The sequence below is a fragment of the Calidris pugnax genome, unplaced genomic scaffold, assembly GCF_001431845.1.
Source record: "Calidris pugnax isolate Ruff unplaced genomic scaffold, ASM143184v1 scaffold136, whole genome shotgun sequence".
In the NCBI taxonomy this organism is placed as follows: Eukaryota; Metazoa; Chordata; class Aves; order Charadriiformes; family Scolopacidae; genus Calidris; species Calidris pugnax.
Window position 1 is genome coordinate 473,010 of NW_015090875.1, and position 14,841 is coordinate 487,850.

The window sequence follows — 14,841 nt, forward strand, 5'->3', positions numbered from 1 at the left end:
CAATTACTTATAAAGTTTAGTCTCATGTTTGTTCCAGTGACAAAGAATGAAATTTTATTCAGCCACCAGCTAAAATAATTTCCGTTGGTAGTCAGTAGAATTGTATTAAGTAAGTTTTTTATATCAGGCTGCATATCTGCTTGGAACTGAGTCAGGTTTTCGAGCTTGCCTGTTGTTGTACTCCCCATGACTGTTTGTTTAAATAAAAGCAAACAGAACTACTTCTCTGAATATATAAAATCAAAACTAAATGTAAGCGAAAATGTAAAGTAACTTAGAGTAATAATTGGGTGTTTCTGAAGCAAGTGGAAGAAGAGTTGGTGATTTGCATATTGAAGTGGATTCTTTTTCAGTTTTAATTTCAGTAGTACTTAGGAGGGGATGAGGGTTATTTCACAGAATAATGTCCCTCAAGAGATTTGGAGCAGAAGACCAGTTTGAAAGGTCCTTTGCAAAACCCTTGTGGAGGAACTGGTCTCTTGGGAGATGGCAGGAGAAAGAGCCCGGTGGCAGAGAGGGGTTGTGAGGATGCAGTTGGCCTTTGGGATGGTGAGAATGAACCTGATGAACTTCAACAAAGGCAAGTGTAGAGTGCTACACCTGGGAGGAAATACCCCCCTGCACCAGGACAGGTTGAGGCTGACCTGCTGGAGAGCAGCTCTGAGGAGAAAGACCTGGGAATCCTGGTGGACAACAGGATGCCCATGAGCCAGCAATGGGCCCTTGAGGCCAAGAAGGCCAATGGCATCCTGGGGTACATCAAGAAGAGTGTGAGCAGCAGGTGGAGGGAGGTCATCCTGCCCCTCTGCTCTGCCCTGGGGAGGCCCCATCTGGAGTCCCACTGGGTCCAGTTCTGGGCTCCCCAGTTCCAGAAGGACAGGGAACTGCTGGAGAGGGCACAGCAGAGGACTGCAAAGATGATGAGGGGCCTGGAGCATCTCTCTTAGGAGAAAAGGCTGAGGGACTTGGGTCTTTTTAGTCTGGAGAGGAGAAAGATGAGGGGGGATCTGATCAACGCCTAGAAATACTTAAAGGGAAGGTGTCAGGAGGATGGGGCCAGTCTTTTTTCCGTGGTGCCCAGTGACAGAACAAGATGAAACAGGCCCAAATTTGAATGTAGTTCCATCTAAACATGAGGGGGAACTTCTTTCCTGTGAGATTGGCAGAGCCCTGAAAGAGGCTGCCCAGAGAGGTGGTGGAGTCTCCATCTCTGGAGACATTCAAACCCACCTGGACACGTTCCTGTGGGACCTGCTGTGGGTGGTCCTGCTTTGGCCGGGGGTTGGACTGGATGATCTCCAGAGGTCCCTTCCAACCCCATAGCATTCTATGGTTCTGTGAATGATGAGAACAGAGTTTGGGAGGGGAGAGCGTGCTGCCGTGAATCGCAGATCCCCAGGTTTGTTGGGCAGCAGTGGTCAGATATGGGGTTTGGCTTTCAGGCAGGTTAAATCCTGGCTTGTTGCGGGAAGTGTCCACTCAGGTGTCTTTAGGACTCTTTTTTTTTTTCCATATCTGTTCCCTACACTTGAAGTTTCTTATTAGCTAACTCAGTAACGTTTTTTTTTCTTTTCATTTTATAGATTTTTCTGTTTACTTTGGCTGTGAAGTTGAAATGGAGAGCAGGCCTTTCAGTAATATCAGCCTTGGGTGGGAAGTGGCATTAAAGAGGGCAAGGCTGAGGTGAAAGGAGGGTGACCTGGCAGCTCTCCTCTGGCACAGGTTGGGATTATTCAAGTTGTGTTTGTTTTGGCTCAGGCTGTTTGACCTTGCTGAGCATCTTACCTGGAACGGTGATTTAGGGTTTCCTCTGAGCATCTCATTAAAAATAATTAGAAATGAAAATAATGAAAATTAACCATCAGAAACCAAATGGATCCGAGGCATGTAACTGTTCCATGAAGTTTGTTAAATAGTTTTTTATTTTGCTCCCAAGGAGACAGGCCCTTTATTTATCTGCCTTTGCCTTGATCATATAATTGTAAAGCAAATGTACTACTTGCATGAAACAGTGAAGTTAATAACAGGAACAAAAATGTTTTTCTTCAAGATTGAGGAAAGATGTCAGAGCTTGTTGTTTTATTTACTAAGTTTTATTTTCCTGATGCCTACTGCCTCTGCTGTGAGGTGCTTGGGACATGGGGGAATTGCTATATTGTGATTATATTTACCAGTGCTGCTGCTTAAACATAAAACACGTTGTGAGAACTGCAGGTAGGAAACCTCATTTATATGGTGCCTTTTCTGCCTCTCTTAAAGCATGTTTGATTTACCGTGATTTGCCTCCCATGCCTACTGCATTGTGCCCAGGAATTTCAAGGACAAGTTGCTTTTTGTTGAGGAAGTTAGAGTGAATAAATTTAGAAAGACTAGACCATGGTTCAGCCTGTGGCTTCTCCCTGCGCTTCCAGCAGAGCGGAGGTTCCTTCCATCACTCGGACAAGGCCACCAGCCTCCGTCCCTGGGGTGTTCCTTGCCACTGCTGGCTGCTCTCCCGGGGGACACAGGGCCTCTCTTCAAAGAAACCATCTGATAGATAGAAAGAAACCATCCTGGCTTAGCAATTGCTGTAGTTTTCTTAAAAATGTGAATTGTTAGTTAGGTGTGTGCCAGTGTCTGGTAATAATCTGCAGTGTGAAGTCAGAATAGTTAAAATATCTAACAGATCTGTACTGAGGCCTGCAATCAGACGCTTTATAACAAAATAACAGGAAAGTAAAGGCTTGTGCAGATATTTTCTTCATAAGTCACCCCTGGTGCTGCAATTATCCATGACTGTTTGTGTTGAATAAAGCAATCTGTTACAGCTGAAATAATTTCTGTTGAGGAACATTTCAATAAAACTTGTGAAAAACATCTCATAATATTGCTGAGGAGCATTTAATATAATCTGTTTCATAAGCAAATAAAGTGAGTGCTCCCTCAGCAAGTTTGCTGATGCCACCAAGCTGTGTGGTGTAGTCAACACACTGGAAAGAAGGGATGCCATCCAGAGGGACCTGAACAGGCTGGAGAGGTGGGCTTGTGCAAACCTCATGAAGTTCAAGCAGGCCAAGAGCAAGGTCCAAATGCAGTGTCCTGCACCTGGGTCAGGGCAATCCCAGGCACAAACACAGGTTGGGTGGAGAATGGCTGGAGAGCAGCCCTGAGGAGAAGGACTTGGGAGTGCTCGTGGAGGAGAAGCTCAACATGAGCCAGCAGTGTGCTCTGGCAGCACAGAAAGCCAACCCCATCCTGGGCTGCATCAAAAGAAGTGTGGGCAGCAGGTTGCAGGAGGTGATTTTGCCCCTCTGCTCTGCTGTGGTGAGACCCCACCTGGAGCTCTGTGTCCAGCTCTGGAGTCCTCAGCACAGAAATGACATGGACCTGTTGGAACGGGTCCAGAGGAGGGCCACGGAGATGATCAGAGGGATGGAGCACGTCTGCTGTGAGGACAGGCTGAGAGAGCTGGGGTTGTTCAGCCTGGAGAAGAGAAGGCTCTGGGGAGACATCATGATGGCCTTCCAGTACCTGAAGGGGCTACAGGAGAGATTGGGAGGGACTCTTGATCAGGGAGTGGAGCCAGAGGATGAGGGGGAATGGTTTAATCTGAAAGAGGGGAGATTCAGATTAGATCTCAGGAAGAAATCCTTTCCTGTGAGGGTGGTGAGAGCCTGGCCCAGGTTGCCCAGAGAAGCTGTGGCTGCCCCATCCCTGGAGGGGTTCAAGGCCAGGCTGGATGGGGCTTGGAGCAACCTGGTCTGGTGGGAGGTGTCCCTGCCCAGGGCAGGGGGTTGGAACTCGATGGTGTTTGAGGTCCCTTCCAACTCTAACCATTTTATGATTCTATGAAAGGTGTATTTCAAAAATGCTGAGATTGTGTTTTTGTGCTGTTCCTGCTGTGGGAGGGTGTTGCAGGATCTACCTTCTCTGCCAGTTCAAAAAAAAAAAGTTTGGGCTGGAAATGTACTTTTTAAATTTGTGGACAGCATGCAGCCATTTCTCCTTCACACTCACAGTGTTCTTTACACTTTACTCTGTAGTTTAAGTAACTTGTATTTCCTCCTTGATATTTACCCAAGTGTATTTCTAGAAAGCTTTCATTTTCCTAGACTAAATTATTCAAGCCCCTCTCATCTTTATAGAGTAGACTCTCCATCCTCCTCGTGATGGGAATAACCTTTCTGTGCGCCTCGCTCTAGCCCAGAGATGTTCTTTTTGACGTGTCCAGTGTTTCCCACCAGGTCTGGCTGGTGCCTGGTGACCCAGCACACCCAGCTTGTCAAGGGCTTATTGCTGCTGCTGCTTCTTGATTGTATTTTGCAAAAAAAAAAGAAAAGGTACCACCCATGTGTTTACAACACGTAACTCGTCTTCAAGGTTTTAATTAAAATTGTCTCCCTTTTAATTGGAAATTTGTGTAAGACTGCCATTTTTAATTTATCTGTTCAGTGCATGGTGATCAATGTGAAACTCAACAGGGCTGTGGCATTATTGGGTTTGGTCTTTGAGAAGTTGGGGGAGAGGGAAGACAGACATCTTCAAAAAAACCAATCTGATAGTTGGGTAGTACTGCCATGGTTGAAATTATATGAAATAATCTAATCTGTGAACTCTTCTCTATGCAATAAAACAACACTTTCCTTAATAAAATGTTTATTGGTGCCATGAGGGTAATCCACAGCGAGACTTCTACTGCACATCCTGTTTATTATTTTCTCCCCTAGCTATAGTTTTGGCTATTGATCTAATCTCTTCTTTTCATTGAAATTTACCTCATGAGAAACGTTATTGCTTCACCTGCTCGCATTTGCAATAAATCCTCTGCAAATCATTGAGCTTAAACTGCCCTGTTGAGCTTAAATCTGCCTTCTCTCTGAGACTCTCTCTATCCAGATTTCAATGCTGAACGTTGGTTATAAGCATACAGAATAACTGTTTTGATTATAATTCTGGAAGTCCTGATGTGTTTGAAAAAGCAATCCTGTGAAAGTGCTGCTAACGTGTGATTGTCTAGTAATTTTGATAATTTTCTTACTGAGGAACAGAACTAGAGGTTGGCCTGATCTGGGTGAACTTTTCCTTGAGACACCCAGCAAGGAGACAACAGCATGATGGAAACATCGGTGATGGGGAAAAAGCCCATTTAGTTTTCAAAAAAAAAATCATGATTATTCTTTTGGTAAGGCATATGCAATATTTAGAACTAAATTCTTTTGGTTGTGTGTGCAGTGATCACTGTTCAGGACCGTTTATGAGAACAAAGTCTCAGTAGAAGTTTGTGTGGGTGAGCTTTGTTGCCCGAACAAAGAGTTTGTTGAAGGGCCATTCAGTTACCCAAATCCAAAGCAGCTAGAAAATTACAACACATGTATCTGGAAAAGGGTAGAGTTGTGTCTGTTATGGTCCTGAGATCTTTATAGCATCCAGTGGGAAAAAAAATTAAAGCAGAAAAAACAATCCTTATTTCATGTAGATATGCAAACATTGCTTATCTCCCCACACAGAATGCTCACAGAAAACTACAATAAAATGAAAGGCACGGTATTTCAGATGATCTGTTTGCTCTGTTAATGCCTTCAAAACGAAAAGCTTTAAAGCTATCAACAGAAAATATTCAACTTTTATTTATCAAACTAGAGCATAGAAGAATAAAAGAATTAAGTGCTGAGAATTTGTTCATTAAATAATTTCATTTAGGGTAACAAACCAAGTGAGTTTTTGAGGCTGTAAAAACAGCATCACTGATGTAAGGAAGGTGAGGCAGTGAGCTCCCTGTGCAGACCTTCAGAGCAAGGTTTGCCTGTTTGCCTTTTTTTTTTTTTTAAAGAAAAAAAAAAGTAATTAGAGTGTGACTGTATTATCATTAGTATTAATTCAGGTATCGTTCGGGCTGTTCATAAATATGAACAGCCTTGAGGAATGGCGTATTATCACTAGTATTAATTCAGGTATCGTTCAGGCTCTTCATAAATATGAACAGCCTTGAGGAATGGCGTGCTTGGCGTTTAGAAGTTGGGTCCTCCAGTTGAACTCATCAGCTGAATGGCAAAACTGTTGCTGGAGGAAATTACCATGCCCTGGAGAAGTCCTTCAGAGGCTTCACCTAAACGGAGATCCGAATAAATGCTCCGCTGTTTTGATCTTCCTTTAGAGGTCTTGTCTATGCTGGGGTAATTATAGTCAGTAATTAGCTGCGGCGCAATTCTTTTGAAGTTGATAAATGTGTAATTTTTACTGTAAGCTGGGAAATAGCATTTTACTTCAACTTGCTCTTGTGTTTCATTTACAGATGATTTTCTGTTGGGATTTTTCTGTAAAGTGTTCAGACCTCTTAAAAAAAACCAAAACAGCAGTGATGCTTCAGCATTTCTTTCCTTGTCTAGAAGCTAATTAGCAGCTGTCATTTCTTACCCATGGTGTGTAGCCATCCACGTGGCCGGGGCCGTGTCAGGAGGATCAGAGGGGCATCTAAATGCCTTTTGAAATGGGGGCTGCAATCTCATATTCAGTTCTCTGTGGTGAAATGGGAAGGAGAATGGTTGTCTCTTCCCATGCCGTTTCAGCGGTGCTGTGAGGCTCTTTGCAAATGAGAAGTGTTTCTTATTTAACTTTTATTTCTCTGTGGTTTAAAGAGGTAATATTTTTCCGCTATTTAATGCAGAAAACCAAATTGTTCACAAAGTACAGTCATCACGTAGTATACGTGCTTTGATATATTTTAAAACTACATCTATGCCTTTGCTAGCTCTGCATGTACTGCTTTATGTCTTTGAACCTATCTTTTGAGTAAACCAACCAAATCTTACTTATTTTCTTTCATTATTCTGCTCTGCTTCCATTGATGACTCTTAACTTTTGACTCCAGACTGGCAATATGAGGGTAAGATGGCAACATGTAACTTCCTGAACATTGCTCGTCTGTTTTTAATTTTTATTTTCCTTAGAACATTATTAAAATTCCGTTTGCTCTCTTTAATTAGACCCTTTTGTTGCAATTAAATGCAAATTAAGTTTGTTTCTGTTGTGAAGCTTTGATTGCGATTTATAGCTATTAATCATGCCTTTGTTATTTCTTTGGGTTAAATTGCAATCATATTCTCTCTGTCCTGAAGGACTTCTGCTTCACTGAGATCCCTGGTGGTGTCTCTAGAGCAAGACAGGAGCAGGTTCTTAGGTGTAGGCGTCCAGTTGTGTTGTGGTGGTACGTCCCGATGGTTGGGTGTGTGTGTGTTCATGCCGTGGGAAGGAAGGCTTAATGGAAGAGGGAACACAACAAACCACATTAAGCTTTTGCTGAAAAGTGTTTGTTTTGGCTACGGATCAGTATCTGAGGTGTTAAATCCTTTCTCATCAAATTTCCCCATGCTTTATAAAGTTTGTCTGAGGAGCAAACAGCTCAGATCTTGATCCTCCATGAGTGTGACTCAGTGAAGAGCCGTAGCTCATACGTGTATCGTATTTAAGTGAATACTTGTCTTCAGTGTACCGATTATGCTGACTTGTTTTAAAAATAGCATCAAAAGCCCCAAGATCCTTCTTCTAGAATTAGAAATAACTTCTCTTTTCATCTTTATAGATTGCAAGTTGGCCAGAACAGGTCCTCCAGCCACAATAGTTCCTATTGATGAAGAAAGTCGGAACGGTGAGTGCACCTCGGCTTTGCGCGCCCCCCTGCGGTTACCCCGTGTCGGCTCATCAGGGTGTAGAGGCAAACCTGGGGTGGCCGTGTCCAGCTCGACAGTGAGGACCCATCTCTGAAAACCTGTTAACTAACAAGGATTGCAGGTAGAAAGGTGACAATGACCCAACATGCTGAGACCTGTAACTTCTGCCAGAAAATTCTACGTCTTGATGACTTTGGTCTTTGACTCCAGACAGCTCTTGTGAATGTGCATTTAGTTTTAACAAGTATTTAGACCACAATTATTTGTAATACAAAGGTAGTTCACTCCCTTGGTGCTAATATGCCAACCTATTTTTACTGTCTAACTTCTTATTTCAGTATGATGTTACTGAAGGCCAAAGTTCTGGCCAGCCTTTGGTTTTGGTGGGGTTTATGTAAAGCTGAAACCTCCTTTCTGTGAAGTTTGACAGAAGTGGTAACTGCTATCTCCTGGGTTTCACATGCAGCTTTTAGAAGGTTCCTTGTTGTTTCACTCAAAGTGTAATAATGTGAGATGATGAACACCTGAAATGGCAGAACTTGCTTGCTCTTAGTCATGGAAAATTCATAAAAAAAAGAATGTCTTTTTTTTTTATTTTATTCTTATCCTCCTTTCAAATAACACAGTTCTTTAATTGTTTAAAAAATGAATGTCTTTTTTTTTTTTATTCTTATCCTCCTTCCTTTCAAATAACACAGTTCTTTAATTGTTGATCTGTAGTGTCAGTGTGGCATTTGTGCAGCATACTGTAATGTGATGGAGTGCTTCAACCCCGTGAGAGTCAACACCTTGCACAGGTGGCTGTTACTCCTGATATTAAGTTACTACTCCTTACTGATTCTTATTTTGTGATAATATTATTTTTTTCCAACCTTGTAAGCTAGGCTTATGCAGTTGTGTACTGCATATGGTTATGATTTGTCATATACGGGTGCTTGAAATGGTGAAGAAAGCCCACGTCATGCTGGTCCACCACATCTCTGCTATGGGGAATTGCTTGCTGTTGGGTTGCTCAAGGTTAGACAGGTCAACCTTGAGTTGCTCAAGATCAGTCAGACAGGCGATAGGAGAAGGGGACATGGCCTTCCAAGGTTTCATAACCCTTTCCGGGTCAACATTTTTCCTACTCTCCAATCTGAACCTCTCCTGGTGCAACCGCGTTGCACCAGGAGAGGTTCAGATTGGAGAGTAGGAAAAATGTTGACATAGAAAGGGTTCTGAAGCCTTGGGATGGGCTGCCCAGGGAAGGGGTTGAGGCCCCATCCCTGGAGGGATTGAAAAGCCGGGTTGACCTAGTGCTTAGAGACATGGTTTAGTGGTGGATTTTATCAGAGTGAGGTTGATGGTTGGACTAGATGATCTTGAAGGTCCCTTCCAACCCGGACAATTCTATGATTCTATTTTGTGATTATGTAAGGGTGTGCAGGTTTTACTGTAAGAGAACCAGCACCTGGGTGCCGAAGACATCTGTCAGCTCGTATTGGAGTAGCTTTTAAAAACAGGCTATTTACTTCCTTCTGTGCTGAGTTTTTTGCAATCATGTCTGCTGAAACTAAATAATGATGATTGGTCTCAGCAAAATGAAATCCCTCTGGTAATCATGTCCATGTCCTGAGCAGGACTCTCTTTTCTGTTTGTTTTGTTTTCTGTCATGCAGCTTGAGTGTCAGAAAAGTAACTTATACAGTGCAATATTAATTTAAGTAGAAAGCTGTATCACGTTTATATCATGGTTATATCAAGTGAGAAAAATGCCAAGCCTTCTCTTCCCAACTGTTTAAATGGTGTGTGATCATAACATCTATGACAGGTCTTACTTTTTAATAGCAGAACTTCTCTGTGTTATCTGTGCTCCAATGTTATTAACATAGTATTAACTATATAGTTAATATAGTATTAACATATAGAGTTAGTATAGTATTAACATACAGAGTTAGTATAGTATTAACGTAGTTTGGTATATATGGTACTTAAATGCTTCAAGGGTCCAGAATGGATTTTGTGGGGTTTTTCTTTATTGCTTTTCAATGTGTGTACTATAGAAAGAATCTTGGCATTTGATGCTTATGAAATAATTGTATCTATAGCACCTTGTTGGGAAGACATCAAGTATTCTTGATTATATCAATTTAGTGCTGACATGTTTCATAGTACTTCATTCTGGAGTGCTAGCAGCACTCAAGTTACTTATCTGGACAATGTGGTGGGAACAACAGCCAAAATTAAGGGTAGATGCTGACTGTACAGTCAGTTGAACTATAAACAAAAACCGTACAGTCAGTTGAAGTATAAACAAAAATTCAGAGAAATAAAGAGCATGCAGCTCTTGAATTGAATGACATCATAAACTTTATTTCTCAGCTTCCTCATGCTTGATTCAGTGTTTGCTAAAAATTAGAAAGTTAAAATTTCTGCTCAAACGTAACCAGTCCTGCAAGAACGATGGTTAAATTGGGTATGGTGTGAATTTCCTAAACGCCTTGCATGATGTGTCTGCAATGATTTAAATGATCTATTTTGCTATGAATTCTTATGAGCCATTAACTCCACATTAAAGAAGTCAAAGTGGAAGTGGAAACTTGGATTCGTGTTGTAGTTAGATGAAGTGACACACCTCATCTGTAAGTCACAACATGTATTAAGTAAATGGGTCTCCTGGGAAGGCAGCTCTTGAGTTGAAATGTCCTTAAACCTTTTGCTGTCTTCACTGAAGTGCTAAGTTTTATCCCCCCCACAACCACATGTGACTGAAATTAATGAAGGTGAAATCTCAGTACGGTCTAGTGGGTCAACGATTGAGTTGCTGCTGCTACTCATGTACTTCATATTAAATAATTGGTTTTCCATGAGCCCTACTTAAAGCGAATGTAGGTATTTCAAAATAGCAGTCACAGAAAAGGGTACAGAGCAGCTACCAGCAGATTTTGTTTTCCAGCTCTGTGTGTGCACCCTTCCAGATGCCTTCAGGTTCAGGGTAAATGCTTTGGTTCGCTAGAATCGCCTTTGGGTCCATACCAATGATGGGTATTCCTGGAACCCAAGGTACATGAGCACCCCTGTGCATGGACATGTGTCTGTATTGGGCAATTAGAAGACTGGCTGATGAGGTAAAGCTTTGTCACTTGATGCTTCCTGCATGAAACTGCACCCATCTCTTTCGGGTTTGTTTTTGGGGTTGGTTTTTTTTGGGTTTTTTGGCACTTTTTTGGGGTCATTTTCACATGCTAAGTAGTGTCTGGCTACGCTATTAATACACCATTGATCGTTATGCTCTTCTAACATGCCCATGGTTTGGTTCTGGCCAAGCCAGTGTTGTATCCTCGTGGGTTCACTGCCATTCGTGTAGCATTGGCTACACTTTCAATTTGTGCTCTACAGCACTGCCCTCGGCAGATTTCCTTATGTATGTTATATACATAAGGAAACACATATATGTGTGTATATATAAATATACACACTGAGATTTCCTTTCCACTCCAGCTACATCTTGAAATGGCTAGTGACAGAAGCAGGTTGATGATGGGCCTCAATTTGATTTACAGAATGAGCTCCCTTATCTTGAGTAGAAAAGGTTTGGTTAGCAGAGCTCGTCTCTTGCAGACTGTCATCACCATTAAAAGGTGAATCCCTATAAATGGTAAGGGATAAAGTCCAAACAGCTCCCCCACCCAAAAACCTTTGTAAAAATCTTGAGGAGGGAACAAAAAGGGGATATAAAGGGTAATAAGGAAGGTCAGCTTCCTTATTATTATCAGTGTTGTGATAAGCAAATGTTTTAAGAGCAGTTGAGAGCTTTGGTACAAGGATTGGACATTGCTGGGTTATAGAGCATGCAGCCTGAATGTAAAAATCATGGATACAGATGCCAGGATCAACAAGGTGGGTGTATTTACTGTGTGTGTGGATTCACCAGAATAGCTTATAAAAAAATATTTCAAATCACTTGCCATTCAGTCTCAAAATCGGTGGTATATAGTTGTTACACAAGTGATAGTGAAGCTGTAGCGAGGGTTATTGGGATGGTACACAGGTTACATGTTATACAACATTTCCAATGGCCAAACAAGCTTTGTTCTGGGATTGCTGATAGATGGAGTTAAGCAATCTGCCTACTTCTCTTTTAATATGTAGAAATGTGTCAGTAGATCACGTAAAGTATGAAATCTAATCAGGTCATTTTAATTCCTTGCACTGCCGTGCAGCTTCAGAGGTCTGTTGTTAATGTTGGGACTGTCTCTTCTGAGGTTTTAGAACTAAGATCTCAGAACAGTAACTGAGTTAACACCTCTGTATGACATTTTGTTTCATCCAGTGTAGGTACTCATCAACTTCTGGCAACTGAATAAACAGAAAATCCTGCTTTTAGAAGTTTTTCTTTAGTTTCGCTGGCCTGAATGTTGCTTTTCAATATACTGAGTCCACTCATTTCTAATTCACAAAAAGTCTGGACCAGCAAATCTCAGGGAATAAAAATATTTCACAAAATAACTATTCCTTGTTTTCACAGTCAGACGCACAGTTACCTTGTCTGACCTTTAAGTATCTCCTTGAGAGATCAGCAGAGATGTTAGGATTTGACAGTTTCCCACCATTGGAGTAATATATTTGTATTGAGTAATTTAGGTACAATAGTGTATGTTAGATTATAGTTGTGTTCCTGTGAAGAATCCTAGAAGGATTTCCTAAATTCCTGCATTTCTTAAGGTCCAATATAATTATTTTTTCATTTTTCATTTGTTTAACTGAATGGGTGATAATACTTGAGATATTACCAGCAAGATTTATTTCTTCTGGATGTACAGGAGATTTTATAGGCAGAGGGTTATTTTCACCCATGGATTTATTTTTTTTTTTTCATTACTGAATCTGAGACTTGCTTTTAACTTGTTTTACACTTGAGATATTAACAGCAAGATTTATTTCTTCTAGATGTACAGGGGGTTTTATAGGCAGAGGGTTATTTTCACCCATGGATTTATTTTTTTTTTTTCATTACTGAATCTGAGACTTGCTTTTAACTTGTAGTAGAAATTGAACAAATGAAATTAGTTCATGCTTCAGACTCTTTCATTTCAATTGCACCCTAAGTTTTTGGGGGTCTTCCCGCGGAGCTGCCTGTGCTTTTTTTCTTAGGATGAGCACGCAGAAACGCTAAAAGGCTTTGAATCTTTAAAAAGGGTTTTTAATGGAAAGTAGACTATTAGGAAATTATTTTTGAAAGAGGCCAAATTGGAATCTGCTCGATATGGCTGATTAAAATAGAAATTGGAGCAGAACACAGAGGTTGGGGCAGTGGGGCGAGCAGCATTGCTGGTGTCTCAGCAGGACGTTGGGTGACCTTGTGTGCAGCGGGGATGCTGGGGCAGAATAGCTGTGCTTCTGTGTCACCTGCTGCTTGGTGTTTGCCCTTATGTGTTTTATTTCAGGATAGCTACAAAGGCAATGGAATATGGGCAAGTACTATGCAGGTGTTAACAGATCTACCCCAGCGTGGAGAACAATATGAATTGGTGTCTTGGAAATGCATTCGTAACAAAAACTCTGTAGCTATGAATATTCTATTTGTGTTCTTGCCTATCCTCGATAAATCAGTAAATGTTGTTCTGCTTTTGACTTAATTTTTTTTTGTGGGGGGAGGTTTGTTTCTCCCCCCTCCCTTCCTTTCAATGATACAGAGTGCTAATGAATAGTTGGACCATCAGCTCCTTAAATTGCATGATCACTCTCTCTCTCTCCATACATCTCTGTAACCCTCATTGGGGATGTTTGGTATTTGGGCAAACACAGGTGAGTGGCTGTAGGTGGGTTTGGTATTATTTTTATATCTCTTTATCTTCCTGCTATGTTGGCAGCAATCTCTTGTCAGCCTTGCGTCCTGGGGAGGCAGAGGATATGCCATCACTCTGCAAATCCCCATTGATAACTCCCTGCCGTGGGGGATTAAGTGGGAAATAGGACACAAATATATAATATGCAGGAACTCAGGCTGTGGGTTTTTTCCTGGTAGTATCGGGGGAATTTCTTCTAAGTTTAATAATATATAATGCTGGAGGAATGGACCTGATTACTAAAGCACAATGTTACTACAAATTTCTGTGCCGTACCAAACTACTTTAATTTGTTTTTCAGGGGCGATTGATAGGGATTGAAGAAAATGTCTCTAGAGGTACAAAATCTGTAGCCTCTCTTCTGAGATGGGCTTAAGTGTGCTAATACATTTCCTATGGACTGTGTGTCATGGCTTCTGAACAGCCGTTACTTAATAAAATTTTCAGTGGCTACGGGTGTGGGCTGGAATTGAACTAATGAGCCTTAAAGATTAAGGGTCCCGCTGTCCATCTCCTGTGGGGAGAACAGGCTGGTCCCAGTCTGCCTGCCTCCCCATGTTTTGGCTGAGGGGAAAAATTGATTTAGTAAAATACCATTTTCTGATTTGGGAAAGTTGCTGTGGTTGAACACAGGTGTATTGAGAACAGCATTTCTTAAGGTTTTCAGAAAAAGGATGAATTAATGACTTGAGGGATGAGAAGGTGCTTCAGCATCTTAATTTCTTTAAGTACATCTTTCGTGCAGAAATAGTGTGTCATTTTGAAATTCCTTTATCTGAGAATCTTTTGGCTTAGCAGTTGAATTTTGAACATCAACCCAGGCTATGTAATTCATTTAAAATAACATGTAACTGGTTTTTTAAACATTCAAAGGTCCACTTCAAGTCAACTCAAGGTGTTTGGGTTATTGAAACCCAGTGTGTTTTTTCAACAAATACTCAGATTTAATTGTGAGAAGTCTTGTGTCATTTTACATCCTGAAAGTTGATGAGTTCTAATTAGTGGAACTAAAATCTGCAGCAATTGAGCTTGGCGTTTGGCCTTGGCAGGGAGAGCAGGCAGGGACGAGATGTCAAACGTGCAAAGGAGTTTCAACTTGCTGGTGTCCTGTGTATTCCCCTAGCTCTGTTCACCTCTGCACGGTGAATATACAAACTGAGATAAGTTAGAAGGCTGTTCTGTAAAATTTTGCAATGTCGTGTACATCTAATTAAAAGCTCACGTTTATTTTATATACTGTAAACACAGTGCATGTCAAACTCCAGCTTTCCCCTTTTTGTTAGGAAAAGCAGCCGTGGGAAGAAGGGGAGGTAATGCCCATCTCATGGGAGTGTAGCTGTTCCAGAGACATCTCAGGTGGGAAGAAAC

General features: G+C 41.4%; 1 protein-coding gene across 1 annotated transcript in view; it reads left to right on the top strand.

The window, feature by feature from the left end:
- Nucleotides 1–14,841, top strand: part of LOC106890385 (protocadherin-15-like) — a 123,357-nt gene that overhangs the window by 25,324 nt on the left and 83,192 nt on the right. The window contains exons 2-3 of the mRNA XM_014946165.1: nucleotides 6,848–6,862; nucleotides 7,559–7,624. Of these exons, the coding sequence (XP_014801651.1) occupies nucleotides 6,848–6,862; nucleotides 7,559–7,624 (81 nt within the window). The remainder of the gene's footprint in view (nucleotides 1–6,847; nucleotides 6,863–7,558; nucleotides 7,625–14,841) is intronic.